The following is a 21,656-nucleotide window of genomic DNA, read 5'->3' on the forward strand; positions in this document are numbered from 1 at the left end:
ATGAGAATAACGATCAATGTTCGAATTGGTGGTGTCATTGGTGATGGTGTAAATGATGTTGCTGTTTCTGTGTATGGTGCGAGCTGTCGGGAAGCACCGTGCCTTTTTTCCCCATCGGAGACCCAATCAGCACAGTATGCTATCGATAAGATCCGACGACGCCACGGTGCCGGGACGACCTTACCCTTCCGAATGTAAACAGAGGGGAGAGGCGTAGACAACGACGGCGACGACGACGACGACACATGCATGCCACATCCTTACTCACCTCCGATCACGACATCGGTATCCTTGAATTTTTTATTATGACCTGAAGAAGAAGAAGTAAATAAGAGACACCCCCATCACCTCTACCGACCAGCGACTGTTCTGGTCCAAAACAAAGCAAAAAGAATTAAAAAATTAAAAGACGAGACGAGACAACAAGAAGAAAAGGAAAGAAACAACAAACTCATCATATCTACCGTTCACCCAACAACCACAGACACCAGCAAAACACACAACCACCACCCTGCAGCAGAGAGACAAGACGCCATGGCCGACAGGACCTCACGACAGGCGCCGCCCCCGCCGGGCGCCCCGCGACGACAAGTCCGGAGGAACCTCTTTCAGGGCCTGACGAGGCGGCCGACGGGCCCCACAGGGGCCCCCGTGGTATCGAGTTCGAGTGCTGCTGCTGCCCTCGGAGGAGGGGTAGGGGTTTCGGTTTCTGCTGCTGCGGCCGCAGTCGCCGGTGGTAACAGCATGGTGACGGGCGCCGTGAGCGGTTCGTCGTCGGGGGGGACCTCGGCCGAGACGCTGCGGCTCGACGTCGATGTGCTCTCGGACGCCGGACCTCCCACGGGGGCGGCGGCGGCGGCGGCGGGACCGCTCGAGATCGTCGTGCGCGACGAGCATGGCGATGTTGAGCTGGGCGAGCTGCCGACGCTGGTCTTTGACGAGGCTGACGAGGTGGCGGCGATGGATGACCGAGAGGAGAGCAACAGTACGTTTCCCTTGTCCGTCACTTCACCCAAGTCAAGAGTTGGAGACGTTCATTCATGTTCCTTTCATTCGTCAGGGTATTGAAACTATGGAAACAGTGCTAATCAACTTTCTAGAAGAGCGGCAGAGGCTGGCGGAGGCGGTGAAGCAGCATCAAGTCAACCATACTGCGGTCCGTGAGCAGCCTGAAGGTAAGTCCCGGTGTCTTCTTCGTGTCCAACTTCTCATCCTACACAGTGTTCTTTTCTGACTTGCCCCTTTTCTTCCTGGATGTAGAGCTGCTTGAAGCTGTCAAGGCTAGTCTTCGGGCCAAGGTCGCTGCTCTCGCCGAAGACAATTGGATGTATGAGGCCGAGCCAGAGCTGCCCCGAGCCTTTTGAACGCGATGCAGGGCCCAACTATCATTTGCGAAACCGGGCGCAATGTCGCCACAGCATTCTGTCTCATGTTTTAGCGTCCGGTGTCACGGCCGAACTTGGAGGCATATTCGGCGGAAAAAAGGGCCACCTAGTCCAGCCCTTCAGCCGTGGGCGCCTCCACCCGTCTCGGGGCGGGGCGTCTCTGCTGGGGTGCGCCGCCGCCACCGGCACCGCCAAACAGGCTGCCCATCATGTCCATCAGCGGGTTGCTCTGTCTCGGGCGCTGAATGCCAAAGTACATCTCGGCAATAATCTCGAGCGCCTCGTTCCACGCGCCGACCTCGGCGATATTGGACGAGTATTTGGCGAGGAGCTGCTTGTATGCGTCGGGGGCGCCACGCTGCACCGCCAATAGCAAAAGGCCGAGGAAGTTGAGGAGGGGCAGACCGGGAAAGATGCGGAGGTCCGCGCTGTTGCTGCTGACGTCCTGGACGCCGAGACCCTTATTGTCGTCGCTGAGGGAGGATGCGAAGAGGCGGTAGCACGTGTTAGCGGCACGAACGTTGCCGATGAGGAGGTAGGGGAGGATGGCGCGGGCGGCGTAGAGCGGAGCCGTATGCGACTCGTCTTCCTTGTACCAGACATATTCCATCTTGGCAAGCACCTCGGCTGAGTCCTTGGTTCCTAGCACCAGATGTCTTTCGGCCTCATAGGCATCGTGCTCCTCGGCGTAGAGAGAACCGGCGACGTGGTGCAGCTCGGCGTCGCCGGCGGGGTAGTCGCCGAACTTGGCAGACCATCTGTAGGAGTGGTCGTAGTCAGCTTGCCTGCTCTTACACCCTAGTCTGATCAAACATGATTTTAACTCACGCAATCATCTCGCCGACAAACTTTTTTCTCGTGGGCTCCTGGGCAGGGAAGAGGCGCAGGCAGGTGAGCAGCTTGCCCTTGCTGGCAGCGTCGGGCTTGAGCTCGGCCTGGCGGAAGACGTCGACGAGCATGACGGCAAGGTCGCCGCCACTGCCGCCCTGACCGGCCTTGAGCAGGGACTGAGCGACATTGTAGAGGATGTCGGTGGCGGCGGGCCAGTTGGCGGCCTTGATGTAGCGGGCGGCGACCACGCGCGTCTGCTGCTGGGCCTCGTAGAACTGGCCCTCGCCGATGCGGGCCTGCAGCCGGGCAATGATCTTTTCGATCTTGTCTCCTTTGGCGGCCATTGTTTCGAGGGTTGTCGCGCGGGTGTGGTTGAAGGTATAATGAGGTCGCGGTTCGGAAGGGGGGGAGAGGTGGAGGGTCTGGCGGGACTGAGTGCGCTGGTCAATAGGTGACGACGTCGGTTTGTAGCTGTGGAATTGAGATGGTGGGGGAGGTACCTACCTCAGCCCCTCGGGCCAGGCCTGGAGAGAGAGCTTCGCTTCCATTCTGTCATTGCATTCGGATAAACGGATAAACAATCGTACATGGTGTGCACTGACCAGCACTCTGTTCCATTAAGGGAGGTAGGTATTACCCAGAGCTCCTTGTCCAGTCCCTTCTTCGATGGCATGGCTTCGTTTGAGTACCACTATGTCCAAGTACTTCAAGTATACTATCTTTGGAACTGCATAATTCAAACGTGCTTTTCCCCCTTGGAAACCCAGGCCTATAAGGATGTGTCAATATGGTTTCTTGTGTTAGAGAACGTCTGCTTCGTCTGGAACAGCAACATCTACTGCTCGACCTCTTGTACAGTCCACCATACCTTGCCGTTCATGGAAGCTGATTTCTCATTAGAATAACCAGCTACTACTGGACAGCGTTGCAGAAAGTGTTTACTAATGGAACGAGTAAAAGTTGTGAACAGGAAGATTAATAATGCTAGGATAATAAAGCAGTAAAGACAACAGCAAGGCAATAGAGATGTTCCAGGTTCGACGGCAGGGCTTCACTAGTGAAGTGACGTCCTGTCCGGTGCACTGGCCACAGCTCTAGTCAGCCACTCCAGAGGGAAAGAAAAATCAACCAAATGTTCAAGCGCGACTCGTTTTCCAAGTTGCAACTACATGCAAACCCTACCAGTTCTCTTTTCTTTCTGACATTTCAAATTTCGGGGTCCAATCTCGAAAATGTGCTTGGAAGCGACAACCGTCCACCAAAAGACCTGCCTATCAAAAGGGGCATTCCACCGCTAGGCGGCCACATGTATGCTTTTTGGGTTTAGCTTCCTGACAGTCCAAGCCGAAAGTCCCGACCCATGTCTATACATAGGTCGCAGAACGGGCAACTTACCATAACTCAAAGTAACCTAAGTACAAGCGATGATGGTGTAGGGGTAACATCTAAGCTTCCCATGCTTAGGCTCCGAGTTCGAGTCTCGGTCATCGCATACGTTTTTGTCTGTGTACTCTTCTTCCCTCCCCTGGGAAGTCAACTTTTTGAACGCTGCTTGCATCCGACTTGATGGCATGTTCCAGCCGTTTCACACAGCTACACTAGATCACGACAGGCAGCTCACAGGCTGTAGTTTTCTTGTGCGTGTCACCTAGGCTACGTGTGCTTGAATGGTCGCTTGTAACCAGTGCAAGACGGAAATTAATTACGAGCGATGCATCGTGGTAGGTGGACGTATAACACACTACCTAGATAAGTCACGGACAGGCACAGAGTCCTCGTGCAGATGCGGGAAACCTACCAGTTCCTCGACGTCATGTAGAATGCATGGCCACGCAACCACGGTGTTGGGCGAAGTTCGACATCAAGTCACGGTAAGTATTAAAAACTTTCAACGTCGGCTTTTCTTGTGAATTCCAGTGCAAGACGTTTCTTCTCGCGCATGCAACTGTGGCCTCACCAAATGTATCTGGAGCATTGAGGCTCTGTGCTTTACCCCAGGGGAATCGCTTGCCTGTCTCTCTCCTTCTGCTTCTCTTTCCATTGATATTTCCCTTGATATTTCCCTTGTATCCATGCTATTAGAGATGGCTACATGGAAACCAGTCGCCCCTACTGATGCAGAACTTGATCTGCACTGCGTTCAGAATTGGCATTTCTCCCTAACGACATCGCTTTGATTTCTGGATTGCTTTGAAAAGTGTTGACGTTTTGCTAACTGAACGCCATCAAACGTACCTGCGCCCATTGCCAATTCTCATGCAGAAGTCATGTAGAATCCGAGTGAGAAGGCTTTGCGTACATATTATGATTTGATCCAGCATTTGAGAAAAAACATTGATTGTAATTCATTGCCAGTTAAATGAAATAACACTTTTCAACGACTGATATACCTCTTCTGGATTCAAACCCACGCTTGTACAGCAGCTGAAAGAAACACACCTGAGTAAAATCATAGACCAGGAACCGCATCCCGCCCGCAGGGTCATCCCTCACCCCTACCACCGCTGCCACCTACCCAAACCAGCATCTTGCCCTCGTCATTAACTCGGTCCTCGGTCTATTCTCCAGAGTTCCTGGGCCTAGTAAGTTCACGTCAAACCTTGAAGGGACATCCTGTCTTCCAGCATCATCCCGAAGTTCGGGTTACGGACCTCCGGAGTCCGGGTCCCACTCCGGCACCGCCAGGTTCCGGGATTCAACATGCTGATTCCGCACTCGTCGTCCATAAAGGCTGCATGTTTTGCGTACCTGACTCTCCGTTGCTTTCTCTCGCAATTGACTTCTCAATCAAGAGGAGCCTCGGAAGACTTCCGTATCCGGCATACCCGGATCTTACACTTCGCTCATCTCATCTTTCGAAAGCCAATGCTATGCACATCCGGACAGCTGCAGGGCCAGTCGTTTCTGACTGCTGACCCTTCTCACTCTCTGCAAAGCGGGACAAAGTACCAAGAGAATGAGATTTCTTGTCGGAAAACTGCCCCAGAATCTTGTCATTGCCTCCCCTGAGCACGAAAATAACAGCGATTACTGACGAAGAGAAAGACGCTGAGATGGGCTGGGAGTGAAAGGCATCGACAACGGAACGCGCAACACTGTAGTAAAGACTTGTGGCAGTCAAAGAGTAAATGTGACGCTGGACGTGCGCCTCAAGTTACTGTTGCATACGAAATGTCAGAGCCCAAAACGCGAAGAGCGAAGCTCTCCTGGCTCGAACACGGACGACCACCAAGGTGTTATCGGACGAGCCTGGAACGGAATGGCGTCACAGCGTCGTACGCTTCTAGATTGGTTCCGGAAAGAGGAAGCAACACAGCTGATCTTTGTACTACCTAGTAGCTCGGATACAGCAGTTGATAAAAGGCCCTACATCAATCTTAATCTTTACTAGCTCGAACGGTTATCAAGTTACACAGGAACCATCAACGCAGTACAGAACCATGGCGCCTACAATTAAGAACGTTGCGCTCGCTGGAGTAAGTGTCTAATGTGCCATCGGAGGCATCTAGTGGCTGACATATCAAGGCCGGTGGAAACCTTGGGCCCTCCCTCCTGAAAGAGCTCATGGACTCCAACAAGTTCAACATCACCATCCTGACCCGCAAGGCCGGGTCCCAAAAGTTCCCTTCGGGCGTCATGGTCAGGGAGGTCGACTACGAATCCCTCGACTCCCTGACCCAGGCCCTCAAGGGTCAAGACGCTCTCGTCAACTCGACTAACAGCTTCGACCCCAAGGTCGCGACCCGCTTCGTCGACGCCGCCGCAGCAGCCGGCGTCTACCGCTACATCCCACCTGACTTCGGCCTGGACCCGGAGCGCGCCCACGTGCCGAGCCTGCCCGTCTTCGGCATCAAGACCCTGACGCGCCACCACATGAAGCAAAAGGCCGCCGAGAACGACGGCAGGTTCACCTGGACCATCATCGCCAACGGCCCCTTCCTCGACTGGGGTATCCGGTCCAGCTTCATGGGCGTCGACGTCAAGAACAGGAAGCTCTCCCTCTTCAACGACGGCGAAAACGTCGTTCCCTACACGATGCTCGCCGACGTTGGCAAGGCCGTCGCGGGCACGCTGCTGTATCCCGATGAGACGGCCAACAGGATCGTCTACGTTCAATCCACCGTCAAGTCGCAGAAGCAGATGGGTACCCTTGCCCAGGAGGCCGTCGGAGGATCGTGGGATACCACCACCGTTGATGTCGATGCTATCTATGCCAACTGCATAGAGTCCATCAAGAAGGGCATTATGACACCCGATGTCATGTACCCGCAGCTCTTATATGCCTGTTCCAAGAAGGAGTTTGCTCAGCCGTGGGAGAAGAGCGACAATGCGCTGTTGGGCGTGAAGGAGATGAGCGATGAGGAACTGAAGGCTGTTTGCAAGCAGATCGCCTCGGAGTAGTTGATTATAATGGCGACAATTTGAAAAAGAAAAAAAAAGAAGAAAAAAGCGATTAAAGTTGCTTAAATAAGCACATGACTCTCTGTACCGGACGGCCCATAAGCCACCCGATTGTCGCAGAGACCGGAGTATATGCCTCTACCGTAGTTTATCAGACAGCATCGCCGGTAGTTCATTACGCAATATCTTCGCTGTATACTAAACAAAAACACAGATGCGGTAGTTGATGTAATATCAGCATTTCAATTCTATCTCCTTCATACACAATACATACGAGAGCTGTTCATCATGGCAGATAGTGATGCGCAGCCTCAGGTGGATGCTCTCGTGGGTTGTGGCATCAGCCACTCCGCTTCGGGTATGCCGTTCCAAGCCTCCCAAAAAAAAACGCATCCAAGCAAGCCAATACACCACCATATTGGCTTTGAATGTTGTGCTCTGGCAGAGCGTAATATACACAGTTTTTCTAACCGGCCGAGTAGAGAAGTCGAGTTTCAACGAACGAGAGGGCGACGAGCAGACCAAGAGGCAGGAAGGCTTCAAGGGGTTTGTGCGAAACTCGAATTTGTCGGGTCCATGCTGTCGAAGCTTGAAGTCGTGTGTACTAAGACAGCAGTATGAGAATGAGAACTTGCAGAAGAAAATCAAGTTCGTTGACATCGTTTCTCGTCCTCGCCGGCAAAAAACAACCAATTATTGGGATCGATTAGGAGCGGAGCTTCGGTTCGGACTCGGCCAAAGACCAAGCCGTCCTCAAGTTTCGGGTTTAGAAGGGGATGTTGGGGGTGCCCTGAGCACCAAGAGCCTCCTGCTGCTCTTGGAGCTCCTCGCCGCCAGCCTCGATGGAGATAGCGACACCAATCTTTGCTTGTTGCTAAAAGGATGATATTAGGATGGATACGCGAGGTCATGGTACACAAAACTTACCGTGAAGTGGTCAACATCAGCAGCCAGGGTCATCATGACGGGGGCAGCAATGCGCTTCTCCAACAAGCAGCCGAGCTTACCCCTAGAGTCGACCTGAGCACGGAAAGTAGACATTCTGAAGTCGTACTTGGCACCAATGGTAGTGATGCCCTCCTTCTGCATGCCGCCCATGAGGCCTGCGGCACTGGGAGCGATCGAAAGAGACAGGTCGACACCAGCCTGAACCTTTTCAGAGAGGCGTCTCCAGTACGAGGTGTTCAGAGCTCCCTGAGCCTGAAGCTGAGCGGTGGCAACCCAGTCGTCGGACTTGTAGCGAGCGCAGTACGAGGTGGCAGTCTCGGGGCCCTGGGTCATGGCTTGACGCTGCCAAACCGTCTCGAGACCGAGGGCAAGTTTAGGGGTAACCGACTGGAGGTAGCTTCCGATGAAGATACCGGTGACACCGCCGTCGAGGCAAGAGGGGTTCAGCATCTTGAGGGAGGCCGTGAAATCGTCTCCGGTGTATTCGTTCTCGAACTGGAGCATCTCCTGGCCACCACCAGCCTGAAACTGCGTTCTCGAGACGAGCTTGTCGGACCATCGGTAGTTGAATCGTGTAGAAAGCTGACCGTCGTTGTCCATGTTTCCTTGCATGAAAACCTTTGGATGTAATCAGTCAACGATGTTTGCGCCCCTACAAGCATCGGGAGGAGCCAACAAACCTTGTTCGTTCCGTACAGCGCGGCAAAGGTGTACGGGTTCAAACGCTCGCCAATCGCGAACTGGTGGGAGACCTGGAACAAGGGCGACATGCTGAAGGCCTTGGTAAGGTCGGCGCGAAGGCCAGTGAACATGTAGTTGGTGAGCAGGACATCGCGCTGAACCTCCCTGGTCAGGTTCTCGGTGGTGCCGGGATTGGACAGGCCAAGCTTCGCCCTCCGTTCCGAGAAGGAGTTGATGGCATCTGACAGAGTGTTGGCGACGGGGTTGTTCAGGAGAACATTTTGGAGTTGTTCCAAGCTTGACGCCATTGTTATGATGGACGGCGCCGGCCGGGGTTGAGCAGAGCCGGGTATCTGTGAGGCAGGAGAAAGTCGAGAGGCCGACGAAGAGACCGGGTGCTCTGATTCAAGCACGAATTCAATGGAGCTGCGGTTGCTCTGTGAACCGAATGTAGCTCGCGCAATGGGCGGTTATGGGCGTTTGGGGGGGGAGGGGAGGTCGTCGGGTCGGAGGCGGTTGGTGATGGTTTGAGAGGTCTCGACTCGAATAAATTTCTTCTACCATGCTGATTACATTACGCAGCTGGAAGTCCTGCCGAGCACGAGCCACCAATGCCACGCTAAATCCAATGGGAGCAGCTGGCAGCCACAACTGGTTAACTTTGGGTGGAGACCTTTCTTTGCAGCTCTGGGCAACGTCCTGCTCAATGACAGAATCATCACGTGATTAGTTCTCAGCAAAAAATCTTGTCGGCCCGAAGCTTAGCCGCGCCTTGACGTCGGGTCAAATTTCCGGCTACCTTTCCAGGATGAGTGAGAGACCCTTGCCCGCATCCGGTACGTTCCCTTGCCTCCACTCTACAGTGTTAGTCTTTGTATCTCCTTACCACCTAGACAATCTCATACTGGGCGGCGAACTCCCTTCAACTCCCACCTTAGATATCCTCGGCTCCAGATTTACCGTTGATACCTTACTCTTTGAACAGAATCCTCAATTCACGCAACTCGGCGTTACAATTTGGGTGCTATCTGCAGCCAGACTTGATCAGCACACGCGTTGGAATATCGGCGAAAAGGAGTCCCCCGGCGGTACACAATTCACGGCTCAAATCGGAACGGGGCAGTTCAGGCACCGGTGTCTTGACGGCGGTCACCAAAACCCTCAACACAACATCTCTGCGCGATTTTCTCTGGAACCGCCAGTTTTTCTGTGAGATAGTCGCATTCTCAGTGCATTTTGGGTTGCATCTTTTGCGAATCGCCAAACATACAACGACGACCTCATCACTTGAGCAGACAGTGCGTGCGTCATTGCCGTGTCTCCGCTATTCCCCTCCGTAGCGGCCCCTCCATCCGATCCAGAGGCCGTAGCTGCCTCGAAAGCAGTCCGTTCCCGGCTAGACCTCAAGTGCTATCCTCACACCGGCCACTGAGTCAACTCGAAAGGGCTCTCTCTCTATTGTCAACCGGCAGAATGGACACATTACTGTGAGTTCGTATTCTTTTCTTTCGGCCCGGGAAGAGGGGTCTCGCCATTCCACCAATCTCTGTCCTTCATCTCACCTTGGTCTTGAAGCTTGAGCGAGTGCTCTCTTCCCAGTATACTTTGTCGTCCAGGACAGCATGACGGCAGCATCTATATATTGTTCCATACTCGGAAAAGAGCTCCTTGGACCCGGTTTGCGACTCGCCGCCCACTTCCCCGATCTCTGACTGTCTGCTTTCCTTGTCATGGTTCATGGAGAATCCAAAAATCTCAATAGGAAACCCTAGCTTCCCTGCTTTCGCCACAAGAGATATTGAGCACAAAACAGTAGTCCTGGGGCAACACAATGTGACAAAGATCAATTGTCTTCCTGGCTGAAGACAAGGGGCTGTCAGGCTGTATGAATGACTCTTGGTATCATGTGAGAGGTTGTGGTTGATTATGGGATGCACCGTCAAATCTGCCAAGGAGTCGTCGAGTGGTAGGGAGGTCTGAGAGAGTTGAAGTCATTGGAAAGCTCCACGTCACTATCACCATCATTGACCGACCAATCTCTGGACCGGCACCAAGCCCTGAAACACGCAGCCAGGTCAGGCCTGGCTGCCCTCTGGTATTGATTGTTCACGAGACGGGTGGACCAAAAACACTTTGCTTGCAAGGGGCTGGAGCCTTCATACATGAAAGCTCAAAGAGACAGCACGACATCGTCACAACAAACAAGGCGGGCGCTCCTTGTGCCTTCTTTCCCTCCTCCACTGATCAGACCTCCCTCCTTTCCTCTCAACTCTTCTCTCAACGCCTGTTGTGTTATTTCTCATCAATCCACTAAATCATCCGCCACCATTTGTCCCTTCGAGCATCTACTCGTTCGATCATAATGGCGAATACAGACGAGATCTCCCGGGCTTCGAGAGGACTGGGAATCCCCTCTGCCGTCCTGCAACCTCGGCCAGAACTTGTCCAGGAAGAAGGTATTGACATCATTTCTTTCAACAGCACCGCCGAGATCGCGGCCAACGCTCCCCGATACCGCCGCAAGAGCTCAACGTTCATCGATGGCATCCACGATGTTCCTGAAGACCAAGATATGGCGCCGGCCCAGCTCTACAGCACCATGTCCGGCCGCCTGTTTCACTCTGGCCGCATTGCCATTGTCATGGTTGGCCTTCCAGCTCGTGGCAAAACGTAAGCACGCACGCTTGGCTTGCTTGAAATTCTGCTGACGTTCATAGTCACATTTGCGTGTCTCTGGCGCGTTACCTCGGCTGGTAAGACCTCCGATATGTGAATGGTATCATTTGACTCATTTCTCGTAGGTTGGGAGTCAAGACTCGCATTTTCCACCTTGGAGACTACCGTCGTGCCACAGTTGGCAAGGGCGGCATCGTTCCCGAAGACTACTTCTTTCCGGATGCGTCTCCTCAGTCAGTCATTCTTCGTCAGAAAATCCTGAAGAAATGCCGTGAGGACATCTACGCCTGGCTGAACCATGAGAATGGTCAGGTCGCTATCTACGATGCTGTCAACCCTACTGCCGCTGGTCGTCGCGCGCTTGCTAAAGAGCTCGCGAAGCATGACGTTCAGGTGAGAGGTGATCCGCCCCGGTTTCAGTTGCCTGTCTAACGTTTCACAGACACTCTTTATCGAGTCCTACGTCAATGACGAGGGTATCTTGCGTGAGAATGCCCGCAACGTTAAGATCTCGTCCCCCGACGTAAGTAACAAACTTCACAAGCTTTGGGGGACTCTTTACTGACAAGTACAGTTCGCCGGCATGGACCCCGATGAGGCCGCCAAGTTGTATCTGCGCCGCATTGACATGAAGATCCCCGTCTTCGAGACCATGGACGAGAAGGAGCTCAACTACATCAAGATGATCAATGCGGGCCAGAAGTTTTTCTACAACAACGTCTCCTTCGGCTACCTGTCTCACCGTATTGTTTTTTATCTCACGAACCTCCACATCAAGTCACGCACCACCTACTTTGTCCGCGCCGGCGTCACAACGGAGGAGGATTCGTACAAGGCTGACGCCCCTCTTTCCGAGGAAGGTATCGCGTATGCCGCCAGGATGTCCGAGATATTGTTGAAGCACCGCGAACAGGAGCGTGCCGCCCTCGTCGAGCGAGGTGGCCCTGACGTCCCCCTCCGCCCCCTGTCCGTCTGGACTTCCACTCGTTGCCGGACCGTTCAGACTGCCGACTATCTCAAGAAGAAGGGCTTCAAGGTTCGCCAGCGCTCGCAGATGAGCCAGATCAACCCTGGCGTCTGCGAGAAGATGTCGGAGCGTGCCATACGTCACCTTTACCCCGAGGAAGTCGAGAAGCACGAGCTTGACCCGTACCACCATAGATACCCGCGGGCTGAGGTGAGCAAACCAACTTGACTTGCTGCCGTCTTCTGACAAACTGACACTGCGTAGTCCTACCACGATCTCGCCGTTCGTTTAGAGCCCATCATTCTGGAGCTGGAGCGCGAGCAGAGCGATCTACTCATCATCGCCCACGAGTCAGTCCTCCGCGTCCTGTACGCCTATCTGATGCACTGCGCCACGATGGACATCCCCGTCCTCAAGTTTCCCCGTGACGAGATCATTGAGATCATTCCAGCCGCCTACCAGAACGAGGCCAAGCGTATTCACATCCCTGGCATCGACCCCAAGATCACACCCGGCTCGCCCGAGGATATCCACATCCCCGTACCCGGAAGCGGCCTCGCCAGCGGCAATCTGTCCCCCATGCCGGGTCTCTCGTCCCCTGCAGAACCCGCTGAGCGTCCTCCCGAGAAGGTCATTAACAAGGCCGCGGAGATGGTTGCCGACAGACAGAACGACGAGGACTAGATCGACTGCTGGAAAGGACTCAAATGTGGGTTTCTTTTTTTTTTCTTTTACATTGCTCAATGAATGCGGGAGGGGCTTCCTCGGCTGAATCGAACGGATGGAATCAGGTTCTCAGATATCATTGCTACAGGTTAGGGTGATAGGGTCAGGGGGACGGATGGGGGAGGCACCGGACGTGGAATGAATGGTCAATTTTGCTCCTACCGTGACACATCTTTCTCATGGTTTTTTTTTTTGGCCCTGGCCCCGACGGGGACGCATTTCAGTCCAAGGAAAATATGGACGAGGAAGGGGTTTCGGCATCGACAACGCGTAACAAGAATCACACTCCTGGGATAGGTCAGATAGCTCAACTTTTGACGAATGACGACCCCAGTCATCACAGTATTATTAACCCAAACCCTCCGTCGCATAGGGATATCTCAAATTCCATTCGTGTTTTTTCATCCGTGGTATTCCCGTTTGTCTAAAAAATCCGTAAACGCCCATCCCCCACCCCGTCCCTGTGCTACGCACAAACTGCGACATCTCGCGCAGTCCTCTGTCCTGTACTTGAACGACTTCCAAGTTAAGCCCGCCCAAACTCCTCGCTTTACCATGGTCAAGACAAGCTCTCGCCAATCCAACATGAAATGTACTTGCCAAACGCCAATGGCCCGTCTCTCTTGACCATCGTTCGCCTCTTTGTCGTCAACATGCGTCTACATGACCGCGCACTCCCGCTCCGGCTCCTCCCCACCCTTGTTCTTTTTCTCCGTGGAGCGGTTCTTGGATTTACCTCGCCTATGCCCATGCTTGTGGTGGTGTTCTGATGATCGCCTCTCCTTGAAATCTTTCGAGTCCTTTCTCTCCGGATCTGCAACCGGAGTTTGATCCGTATCTGCGTTCTCGACAAACTCTTCTTCGGTCACTGAATCGGGCACAGGGGCGCTGATGGAGGCCGCAAGCGCGTTGCTGCTCACGTTGCCGTTGGGGTCGCGCAGCGGCTCCTTGCTTTGCCGCATGAGTCCTCCGATTCGAGACATGGTGAGGCTGATGCGCCCTTCGCCCGCCTGACTCGTAGGCCTGCTCTTGTTCTTGCCTGTAAAAAGGGCTGCGGCGCGAGAAAGTCGTTGAGCCGTCGTTTCCTCGCCTGGTGTAACGGCAGGCGAGACGGCTTCTGGAGTGATTGCCGGCGTGCCCAGTGTCGAATCCGTGAAGTTGACGCTGCCACGACGGGAATCTTTGAACCCCAAGTATGGCTCGTCATCGCCAAAACTGATGCGGCTGGGCCTCTCCAGTTCTGACGAAAAGCGGATGCTCGGGGCTTTGGGCGGCGATATAGACGTGTTCTCAAAGTAGTCGCTCTTTGAGGATGACATTCCCGAATGGGTACCGTTGACGGGATTGGGCGTAACCGGCAAGTTGATGCTGACCTTGGACTCGTTGTACGAAGGCGGCTCCGTCTCGGTCTCCTCCGTTGACGCAACCTCGACCATCGGCACTATCTGGTAAAACAGTAGGTACGGCATCTCGTCCTTCAGTGCCTGCTTGATGTCATCCACATATGTTACCCTGTTCTCGATGTCCAGGTCGTCGAACTTGACCCATTGCGCCTCTTCGTAGTCGGGAGGCGGATCGAGTTCGTGCCGCCTGTTGTCGGTAAGAAGTTTAGGGGCGACTCTCGCGAATGAGATGTAGTGTCCGCTGTACAGCGAGTCACCACGATGGCAGACTACGGACTGAAGCACCAGTTTGTACTCCATGCTGAAGCCACTGGGGTCCTCTTGGAGCTGTGTCTCCTCCCCGAGCATGAACTGTGGCAGTCTCAAGCTGTCGGGGATGTCGATAAACGTGTTCTGACGCTGCGGAATGCCGGAGTTCGTCATCATATACCGCTTGAGGCAAATACCGACGACAGGTCGCTGGTTGAAGTTCATGGCAACATCCATGTCGTTCTTGGGCTCCTTGTTTCCAGCAGCATGCCAAGGAATCAGCTTGAAAAACTGCCAGGCGGGGATCGTCACGGCCTTAACCACGGTAGAGCTCGTCCGCCGTGCCTTTTCCAGCATGCTTGATGTGTCGGAGTCTTTGGCTTGATCCTTGTCTTCCAGCACAACCCGCTGGATAACACTAGTTGAGCGGTGCCTGGGAGTCGGTCGCGAAGGGCCACTAGGCGACTCAGGAGCGCCATTTGATGGCTGCGAGGCTGTCCACTGGCGTTCAAGCACCGGGGACAGCGGAAGGGGTGACGCGCTCAGGGTATCTGTAGCCTCCGACTCCTGCCCGTCCTCTCTAGTGACCAGCCGTACGGTGTCCTTGCTCGAAAGTGATCTCTCTAGCTCTTTCTTCTCTTCGTGGCTGTCTCTCAGCACATCCACCTGTGTATTGAAATATTCCTCTAAGCAGTCCTCGAGTCTGATTCCCTTGCCTTCGGGGTCGGGAGGCACTGCCAAGTTCAATAGTCGCTCGTAGACTAGCTTGTGATCGTCTTTGTCATTCTTTCCATGGTGGAAGAGGTCGACTTGTAGTTGCAATAGGGGTAGTTGGAGGGTTTCGGTGACGAACGCGAAGGCTTCGGAGGTGTCCTGCTGTTCTAGCAGCTTGGCGTCGCTCCAACCACAGTCTGCGAGTGCATCTTGAATCAATTTCGTCTGAACCAGTTAGTGACGGGTAGGTATTTGGGGGGGGGGGGTTCCGACTGACCATGTCTGTGTGGATCATCTTTCCGCTTCTGAGCATGTTCACCCACAAGCGAAGGAGCGTGACCAGTCTGCGCCTTGGTTCGTCGGTAAATTCGTTCTTTAGCATGCATTCGAAGGCGTCCAGCTTCGCAAACATGGCGAAGAGTAAGGAGTCAAGATAGCAAGTGACATTGCCCCTATTCTCCGCGCCAACCATCTCGACTTGCGGGTTGTAGTGTGTGATCTTCCCGGCCATTGCCTTGCATTGCAGCTGGATAAATTCAACCGTCTTGTCGACATCGCCTTCGGCAAATTTGCTGTTTAGGGAGTCGCGAATGTGCTCTGCAGATACATCGGTGATGTTGGACTCGGCAAGGAGGCGTGTGATGTCTTCGACCTGTCGCGCAGTCAGTCTCATGCAATTTTGACGGGTTGCGCACTCGGTACCTTTGCCGTCTCCTTCTCCCTGACCTCGTCGTCGCTCGGTGGCCGGTCGCTCTTGAATAGCGCTCGGAAAGCCTCGGCTGAGAGTGGTCGGTTCTGGTACCAAGAAACAGAGAGTTAGCGGTTGGTGTCGCCGCGAGAATACTCTACACGGAAGGAATCGGCGATCTTTCGCAGAACCGGGGACTCACCTTGTGTCCTGGCTCTGACGACTTGCTTCTGCGGTGCGTGCCATTCCTGTCCCGCAGGCTGAGAAACTTCTTGCCCTTCATGTTTGCAAATCTTCTGCTTCGTCGTGAGAAGCCAATGTGGCTAGCTGATGGTGCTTGGGGCCCGAGAGGCTACTCGAGAAGAGAAGTCACCTCAGCGGTCAAGAGTCATAGCCAAATCGCAATCGCACTCCCATCGGCCAGCAAATTGGGAGTGGGGAGCAAGTTCAGCAAAGGTGAAGAATGCACCAAATGTGAGCGAGGTATGGAGGGGTTCTGGCGCGTCTCGGCGGGGCAGATTTTCGCAGTCGCAAAAGACGGGGCTGGGTGATTGAGTCTGGACCTTTCGACTTTTCGAAGTCGGTCCAGGGGGTCCAGGCAGCCGGCGGCTTAAGACCGAAAGTTCGGTTGCAAGCTGGTGACGGTCGATTTTTGACAGTTAAGATAATATGTAGTTCGGTTTCGCAAGACGCCAGGGAAAATAGGGCGGAAATAGACAGACGGTCTTTGCCAGTGGTAAAATCCAATACACGGAGGGGGTGACAGCTGAAGCAATTAAAGTAGCGAGTTGCTCAACTGGCTCCTGGTGCCAGCAAGCAGCAGCAAGGGTGTCTGTCAAAAGGTCGGCTTCGTGGATCTCTGGCTGGAAATTCGGGGTCCAGTGTACGGAAAGAGTACGGAGTACGGATACCTAGGTAGTAGACAACTCTGGCAGCGTCCGTACCTAGAAAAGGTGGAGAGATTCGGGTCGCAAGGTACCGACGTGGCAAAAATTGGGTGTGTTGTACTTCGTGGTCCCTGGAAAGTGGTTTTGCTGGGTGCACTCGGTGTTCCATGCGGACTTGCTATTCATCAGTTGACTTCGGGGTCTGGGAGCGCCTTGCCGTTGGGCTGGCGGCGGCGGCAAGGCGGACTTTTGGACGTGTGGGACTTTCACGACCCGACACCTTGTCCTTCGTTGTCTCGTTGTCTCGTTGTCGAGGGTGACCGTGACTCCGAGCTTACTTGGCTTTGCTAAGGCGTTGTGACCTTGATCTTGGCGTAAAAGAGGTGTGAGAGAGAAGCCAGAATGTTCTTTCCATCGGGGATGGGTGCCACATCTCTTACATATGGCCAGCCAGCCGACCCTCCAGATGATTGAGTAAGAGTTGCCTGCCCCAACATCCATCGTCCACGCAGGGTGACATACGTAAGGCCCTTCCATCGTGGAAGGAACATCCGAATTAGACCAGGCCTCCCGATTTCCGAAGATGAAAGTGGCAACTCACCCATTGCATCAACTGGAGGTCATTCGCCCCCCCTTCTCTAACATTGAAGAATGATTGGGATTCTTGGCCTTGAGGATAGCAAGCATTCTAGGCTGTACGTGACTCTTCTCAAGACTCGCCCCTTGTTTCGAGGTGCTTTTCACAAATGGCCCGGGTGATACCTTCTGCCACACATCCTGCGCAGATCCGACATCATGTCTTGCGGCTCCATGGCCCATGGTCGGGGTTTCGTGGGACTCGCCCTTCCGTCTGTGGTGTTGTTCAGACATACACATCAGACTTTAGCCAACAACAGACGAAGAACCGAAATAGAACAGAGCGTATGAGGACGCCTCTTATCATAGCTCTCAAGGCTCAACTTTATTTTAGCAGCAACCTCACGCACCCACGCTCAACCACCGTGCCACTGACATGTCATACATAAACCCGACTTACCTGCTTGACTAACAATGGACGAGACCGCATGGCGATTTCTGTAGTTCCTAGATCCATGTCGAACGTTGATGTGACAGCGACACTAAGCTCCAATCCGAAGATGTGCGCTCGCGTAAACCGAACACGTTCGCATTCGCGTCCATCTTTAGCACAACTAGGCGACCCGCATAGTAACGCGCCCGCCGTCGCCCATCGAGATGTACAATGCCCATCTTTTCCATCCAAGCCGTGCCATGTTTGCCTATTCATGCCGTGAAGTGCTGCTGATGGTCCCCCTCTTGTTAGCTCGACCGGAAGACAAGCTCCAAGATCTGCACACGTACGCGCTCGCTGACCCATTGAGCTGGTGACTGAATTTCAGCTGGGGCCAAATGACTGCTTCGTAATCGAGCGGCGCGTGTGTTTTACCCGCTCTAGGAGGATGGATCTTCGGTGCCTCGCATGATTCGCGGTAGGGTGATGGAAGAGTCGGACGGCGGACTGGTTCCCGATGACGACAGACACCACCCCTTACCTAGTGACCAAGGCCCGAAAGTCCGGGGAGTCCACTCGAGTTGGATGCCGTTGCCACGTTCGCTGCGCCCCGTGCCTTTTTGCCTGGAATGACAGGCTATAATTGCATCTGAGTAGACAAAGCCACATTGTCCGGGGAGAGATGTCCACTTTATTGAAACACCAGCCACACGTGGCACGGGCCGACCTGAACATTTCGAGATTGAAATTTCGGGCATCGCGACTGACCCTTACAGACAGTCGTGTTGAGTTGCGTGACAGTTGAGACGACTAGCCATGACCACTCTACGGGAAACATCCCGAATAACTCGGGCTATCTGCAGGCAGCGCTCGCCGTGGCAATTGACTCCTCTTGTCGCCCATCGAAGCGCATCCACCAGTGCCGCGAAGGCTGAGCTGTCCGACCTTGAGCGTGGCTCGTCCCTAGCCGCGCCGGGTCCCGACGATGCTGCCGTGCAAGCTTTCAACACGGCGAAGCGTACATCCGAAAGACCGCAGCAGCTTCCCGGAAACAGGTACTTTCTCCAGACACTCTGGTACGGAGGGGACGGGTGGGAGGCAGCAGATAGCTAACACCTGAGGCGACAGATACCAGTACCACCCCCCCAAGTTCGATAGAGGCCCTCTGCACCCGATTCAATCACCGCCCTCTACCGACCCCACGGCAAGAGACTTCGTCCCCGGGCCGTTCAACATCCCGCGCCTGCGCCAAACCTACGATGCGGCCGTCGCCTCCGACCTCCTCACACTCACCTACCTCCACAAACCCCCCGGAACACCAGAACGCGAGGTGCGGGAGCGGTTAAGGGCGTGGGATGACTCCTCGCCGTACAACAAGAACCGTCCCCTCCGTGGACCCAGAGGTGGAAGCAAGCTCGATGTGCTGGAGAAGAACATTGACTGGCGCCGCATTCCCGAGATTAAGGCCGTCTCGCTGCACGCCTTCATGCCCGCCTCAGCCAAGGTGCCCGGAATGCTGCAGGTCGCCCGCTCTGTCATCCAGTCCATCAGCGGCAACTGCCCTGAAGTCACCAAAACCAAGAACAATGTTGTTCAGTGGAAGATCCGCGAGGGCGACAAGTCCGGTGTCAAGACGACCATGTACGGCTACCAGGCGCACGAGTTCCTCGACAAGTTAATCAACATCGTCCTGCCCAAGATCAAGGACTGGCCGGGCGTCAACGCTAGTACAGGTGATGGCAACGGTGGCCTGGCCTTTGGCCTGAAGGCCGATGACCTGGCTTGGTTCCCCGAGCTCCAGATCAACTACGACATGTACCCTGCCAAGGTGAGACGGCTCATCTGCTTGCGTCGCGTAACGATTATGCTAACGAATCTTTGCAGCTCCTTCCAGGCTGCCATATTTTCATCCAGACCACTGCGACGTCGAATCGCCAGGCTAGGCTCCTACTTCAGTCTCTTGGCCTTCCTTTTTACGGAAAGTTTAAGGATTAAACGGGGTCATGTGCAGAAGTGCGGAAGAAAAGGGGGTGTCCTGTATTGTACGATATCAAAATATTAGAAAGCCTGCATATGAATGTACCAACAGATACGGTCACTCTCAATGCCGTCCTATGACGCATAAGACAAGTCTTGCGGTCCCCCTTTTTTTGCGGTAACAATTCATCTAATCCCGTAATCTCAATTTCTCTTGGCCATCCCGTACGTCAAATAATCTCATGCCGTACCGCCTGCCCGAACGCCGTTCATGCAAAGTCCTGTGCCAAAAAAAAACCTCCCGTTCCCTTTTCCCCCATGGGTCCTTTTTCCTCTTCATGCCGCCGTGATCTTTGCCTTGAGTTCGTTCATGACCTCGTCAACGTTATCCATGTTCTCGGCATCGACCTTGCCGGAGCGAATGCCCTTCTTCTCTAGCTCGTCCGTGAGGACGTTCATGGCGGGCTGGTAGTTCCGCACAGCGGAGCTGAGGGCGTAGATGGCCTTCCTTCGCACGGCCTCCTTCTCACCGTCCTTGATCGCCAGCGTCAGTAGCGGCAGGATGCCGCCGACGGCCAACAGGCGCTCCTGGCTGGGCTGATTGTTCTGCACGGCGGTGCCGACGCACCAGGCGGCCATGCGGCGTATCTCGTCCTCCTCGTGGTCAAGACAGCCGAGCAGCGGGGTCCAGAGGGACAACTTGGCGATGTTGTTAGCGTTGTCGAGGTTTTCGATGAGCTGCTCAAAGTTGTCAAAGGCAATGAGCTTGTTCTCGAGCGTTATCTCCGGGTCCGCCGAAGTGATGGCCTCCATGGAGAGCTTCATTAGCTCGGCGTCGCTAGGGCCGCTGCCGAAGAGGGCGGCGATGGCTTCGGGGTTGAGGTTGCTAGCGGGGGCTGCTGTAGGGGCTGCCTCGCCGTTTTGGCTTGCTGAGCCGTTCTCAATGCTCCATTTGAGGAGGTCGTTGAGGTTCTTGTCCATGATCTAGGATGTGATGAGTATGGTGTTGATGTGAATTGGATATTTTTTCTTTAACGGTATTGAGTTCGCTGGCAATAATGAGTGACAGTGTTGCTAAGCTGAGATGATGATCTCGACGTATACGATGCTGGTGTTGTTTGATTTGGTACTTTTTCAATCCGTCGTTCACTGTCGCTTTGAGTCTCATCAACACCAAAAAAGTTCTCCATCATTCACTGCCTATCCACAGCGCTGACTGGCTACACTGATTTGCTACCCTTTTCTGGAACCTTCAAGAAGCCTGCCAGTACTCGAAACAGTTTAGCGCACATCTCACGTGAGAGCCCTGATCAGGGCCAGCTCAATGCGCGTTTATGCAGCTCGAGGTTGAAACTTGGGTAGTGACGAGCCGTCTTGTCTGCCCAACAATGGGATCGTCGAATGGTCTCTGAGTTGGCAAACTGTCGGCCAGTTGAAATTGGTATTGAATTGGAACCCTTGAGGCTTGAGGGACACGCGGGAGTCTCGGTCTCTTTCGAGGGATGAACGAGGAAATGGTGATTGCCCCCCCGGGTGGCCGGTGAAGAACCAAAAAAAAGTTCCCAGCTGCCCCACCATCGGAATGAGTTGCCCCTCATTGCCGCTTTAAACATTCTGTACGGACAGAGCTTCCTTGAGCTGCGCTTGTAGCAAGTGACTAATTACGACGCTGAGCTAAATAGTCCCCGAGCGATGAAGTCACTCGGGTCAGAGCCAGAAGCCTGACAGGCCGCAGCTCACACGAGTTGCTGCACCGATCAATCGTCAGTCATAGGCAGATTAGGATTCCTTCAGCCTTGTGTCTTCGTCCGAAATAGGAGACAAAACCACTCCCTGGCCGTTCATTCCAATCATGCATGCCTTAGAGGCCGCAACAATCAAGCATAGCGTCCCTGTCGTCGTCGCACGTAGACCGTAGATAGCAGGTTGACACGTTGCTATGCGCCGTAGTGCTCTATCCGATCTGTGCTAGAGTGTCCCGATCAACGGAGACACCGCCCGGCAGCCCGGAGCTCAGCCACACTGGAAACGTAGCACAGCATGGTCGACCACGGTCGTTTCTTGTTGGGATTCCCACACGAAAAGAACAGCGGCACACACTTGTAGACGCGCAC

The 21,656-nt window shown here is 54.2% G+C and overlaps 8 protein-coding genes across 8 annotated transcripts; 4 read left to right on the plus strand and 4 right to left on the minus strand.

Moving 5' to 3' along the window:
- The first annotated feature begins 216 nt into the window (after positions 1-216).
- On the plus strand, positions 217-1,489 carry CDEST_04770 (uncharacterized protein). The gene is made up of 3 exons (XM_062920929.1): positions 217-985; positions 1,101-1,175; positions 1,261-1,489. Exons 1-3 carry the CDS (start codon positions 535-537, stop codon positions 1,362-1,364), a joined length of 630 nt encoding a protein of 209 aa, XP_062776980.1. The 5' UTR covers positions 217-534; the 3' UTR covers positions 1,365-1,489.
- Positions 1,490-1,491: 2 nt separating this feature from the next.
- Positions 1,492-2,560, minus strand: CDEST_04771 (Putative golgi to ER traffic protein; the record flags this gene model as incomplete). Its single annotated transcript, XM_062920930.1, has 2 exons — positions 1,492-2,143; positions 2,214-2,560. 2 exons carry the CDS (start codon positions 2,558-2,560, stop codon positions 1,492-1,494), a joined length of 999 nt encoding a protein of 332 aa, XP_062776981.1.
- Positions 2,561-5,482: 2,922 nt separating this feature from the next.
- On the plus strand, positions 5,483-6,627 carry CDEST_04772 (Putative NmrA-like domain, NAD(P)-binding domain superfamily). The gene has a single exon (XM_062920931.1). It carries the CDS (start codon positions 5,781-5,783, stop codon positions 6,615-6,617), a length of 837 nt encoding a protein of 278 aa, XP_062776982.1. The 5' UTR covers positions 5,483-5,780; the 3' UTR covers positions 6,618-6,627.
- Positions 6,628-6,882: 255 nt separating this feature from the next.
- Positions 6,883-8,766, minus strand: CDEST_04773 (Putative Porin domain superfamily, eukaryotic porin/Tom40). Its single transcript, XM_062920932.1, has 3 exons — positions 8,246-8,766; positions 7,545-8,183; positions 6,883-7,491 (listed from the first exon to the last, which is right to left on the minus strand). Exons 1-3 carry the CDS (start codon positions 8,552-8,554, stop codon positions 7,384-7,386), a joined length of 1,056 nt encoding a protein of 351 aa, XP_062776983.1. The 5' UTR covers positions 8,555-8,766; the 3' UTR covers positions 6,883-7,383.
- Positions 8,767-10,608: 1,842 nt separating this feature from the next.
- CDEST_04774 (Putative histidine phosphatase superfamily, clade-1, 6-phosphofructo-2-kinase) lies at positions 10,609-12,573 on the plus strand (the record flags this gene model as incomplete). The annotated part of the gene is made up of 6 exons (XM_062920933.1): positions 10,609-10,916; positions 10,964-10,999; positions 11,048-11,315; positions 11,365-11,445; positions 11,497-12,099; positions 12,154-12,573. The coding sequence occupies 6 exons, from the start codon at positions 10,609-10,611 to the stop codon at positions 12,571-12,573; spliced, it is 1,716 nt and encodes a 571-aa protein (XP_062776984.1).
- A 464-nt stretch (positions 12,574-13,037) lies between these two features.
- Positions 13,038-16,611, minus strand: CDEST_04775 (Putative ubiquitin specific protease domain, papain-like cysteine peptidase superfamily). The gene is made up of 4 exons (XM_062920934.1): positions 15,872-16,611; positions 15,684-15,776; positions 15,259-15,633; positions 13,038-15,206 (listed from the first exon to the last, which is right to left on the minus strand). The coding sequence occupies exons 1-4, from the start codon at positions 15,950-15,952 to the stop codon at positions 13,275-13,277; spliced, it is 2,481 nt and encodes an 826-aa protein (XP_062776985.1). The 5' UTR covers positions 15,953-16,611; the 3' UTR covers positions 13,038-13,274.
- Positions 16,612-18,345: 1,734 nt separating this feature from the next.
- On the plus strand, positions 18,346-19,876 carry CDEST_04776 (Putative large ribosomal subunit protein uL5). The gene is made up of 3 exons (XM_062920935.1): positions 18,346-18,620; positions 18,694-19,393; positions 19,450-19,876. Exons 1-3 carry the CDS (start codon positions 18,382-18,384, stop codon positions 19,558-19,560), a joined length of 1,050 nt encoding a protein of 349 aa, XP_062776986.1. The 5' UTR covers positions 18,346-18,381; the 3' UTR covers positions 19,561-19,876.
- Position 19,877: 1 nt separating this feature from the next.
- CDEST_04777 (Putative armadillo-like helical, nucleotide exchange factor Fes1) lies at positions 19,878-21,042 on the minus strand. Its single transcript, XM_062920936.1, has one exon. It carries the CDS (start codon positions 20,521-20,523, stop codon positions 19,879-19,881), a length of 645 nt encoding a protein of 214 aa, XP_062776987.1. The 5' UTR covers positions 20,524-21,042; the 3' UTR covers position 19,878.
- Positions 21,043-21,656: the final 614 nt, after the last annotated feature.

The sequence above is a fragment of the Colletotrichum destructivum genome, chromosome 3 (assembly GCF_034447905.1).
Source record: "Colletotrichum destructivum chromosome 3, complete sequence".
Classification (NCBI taxonomy): domain Eukaryota; kingdom Fungi; phylum Ascomycota; class Sordariomycetes; order Glomerellales; family Glomerellaceae; genus Colletotrichum; species Colletotrichum destructivum.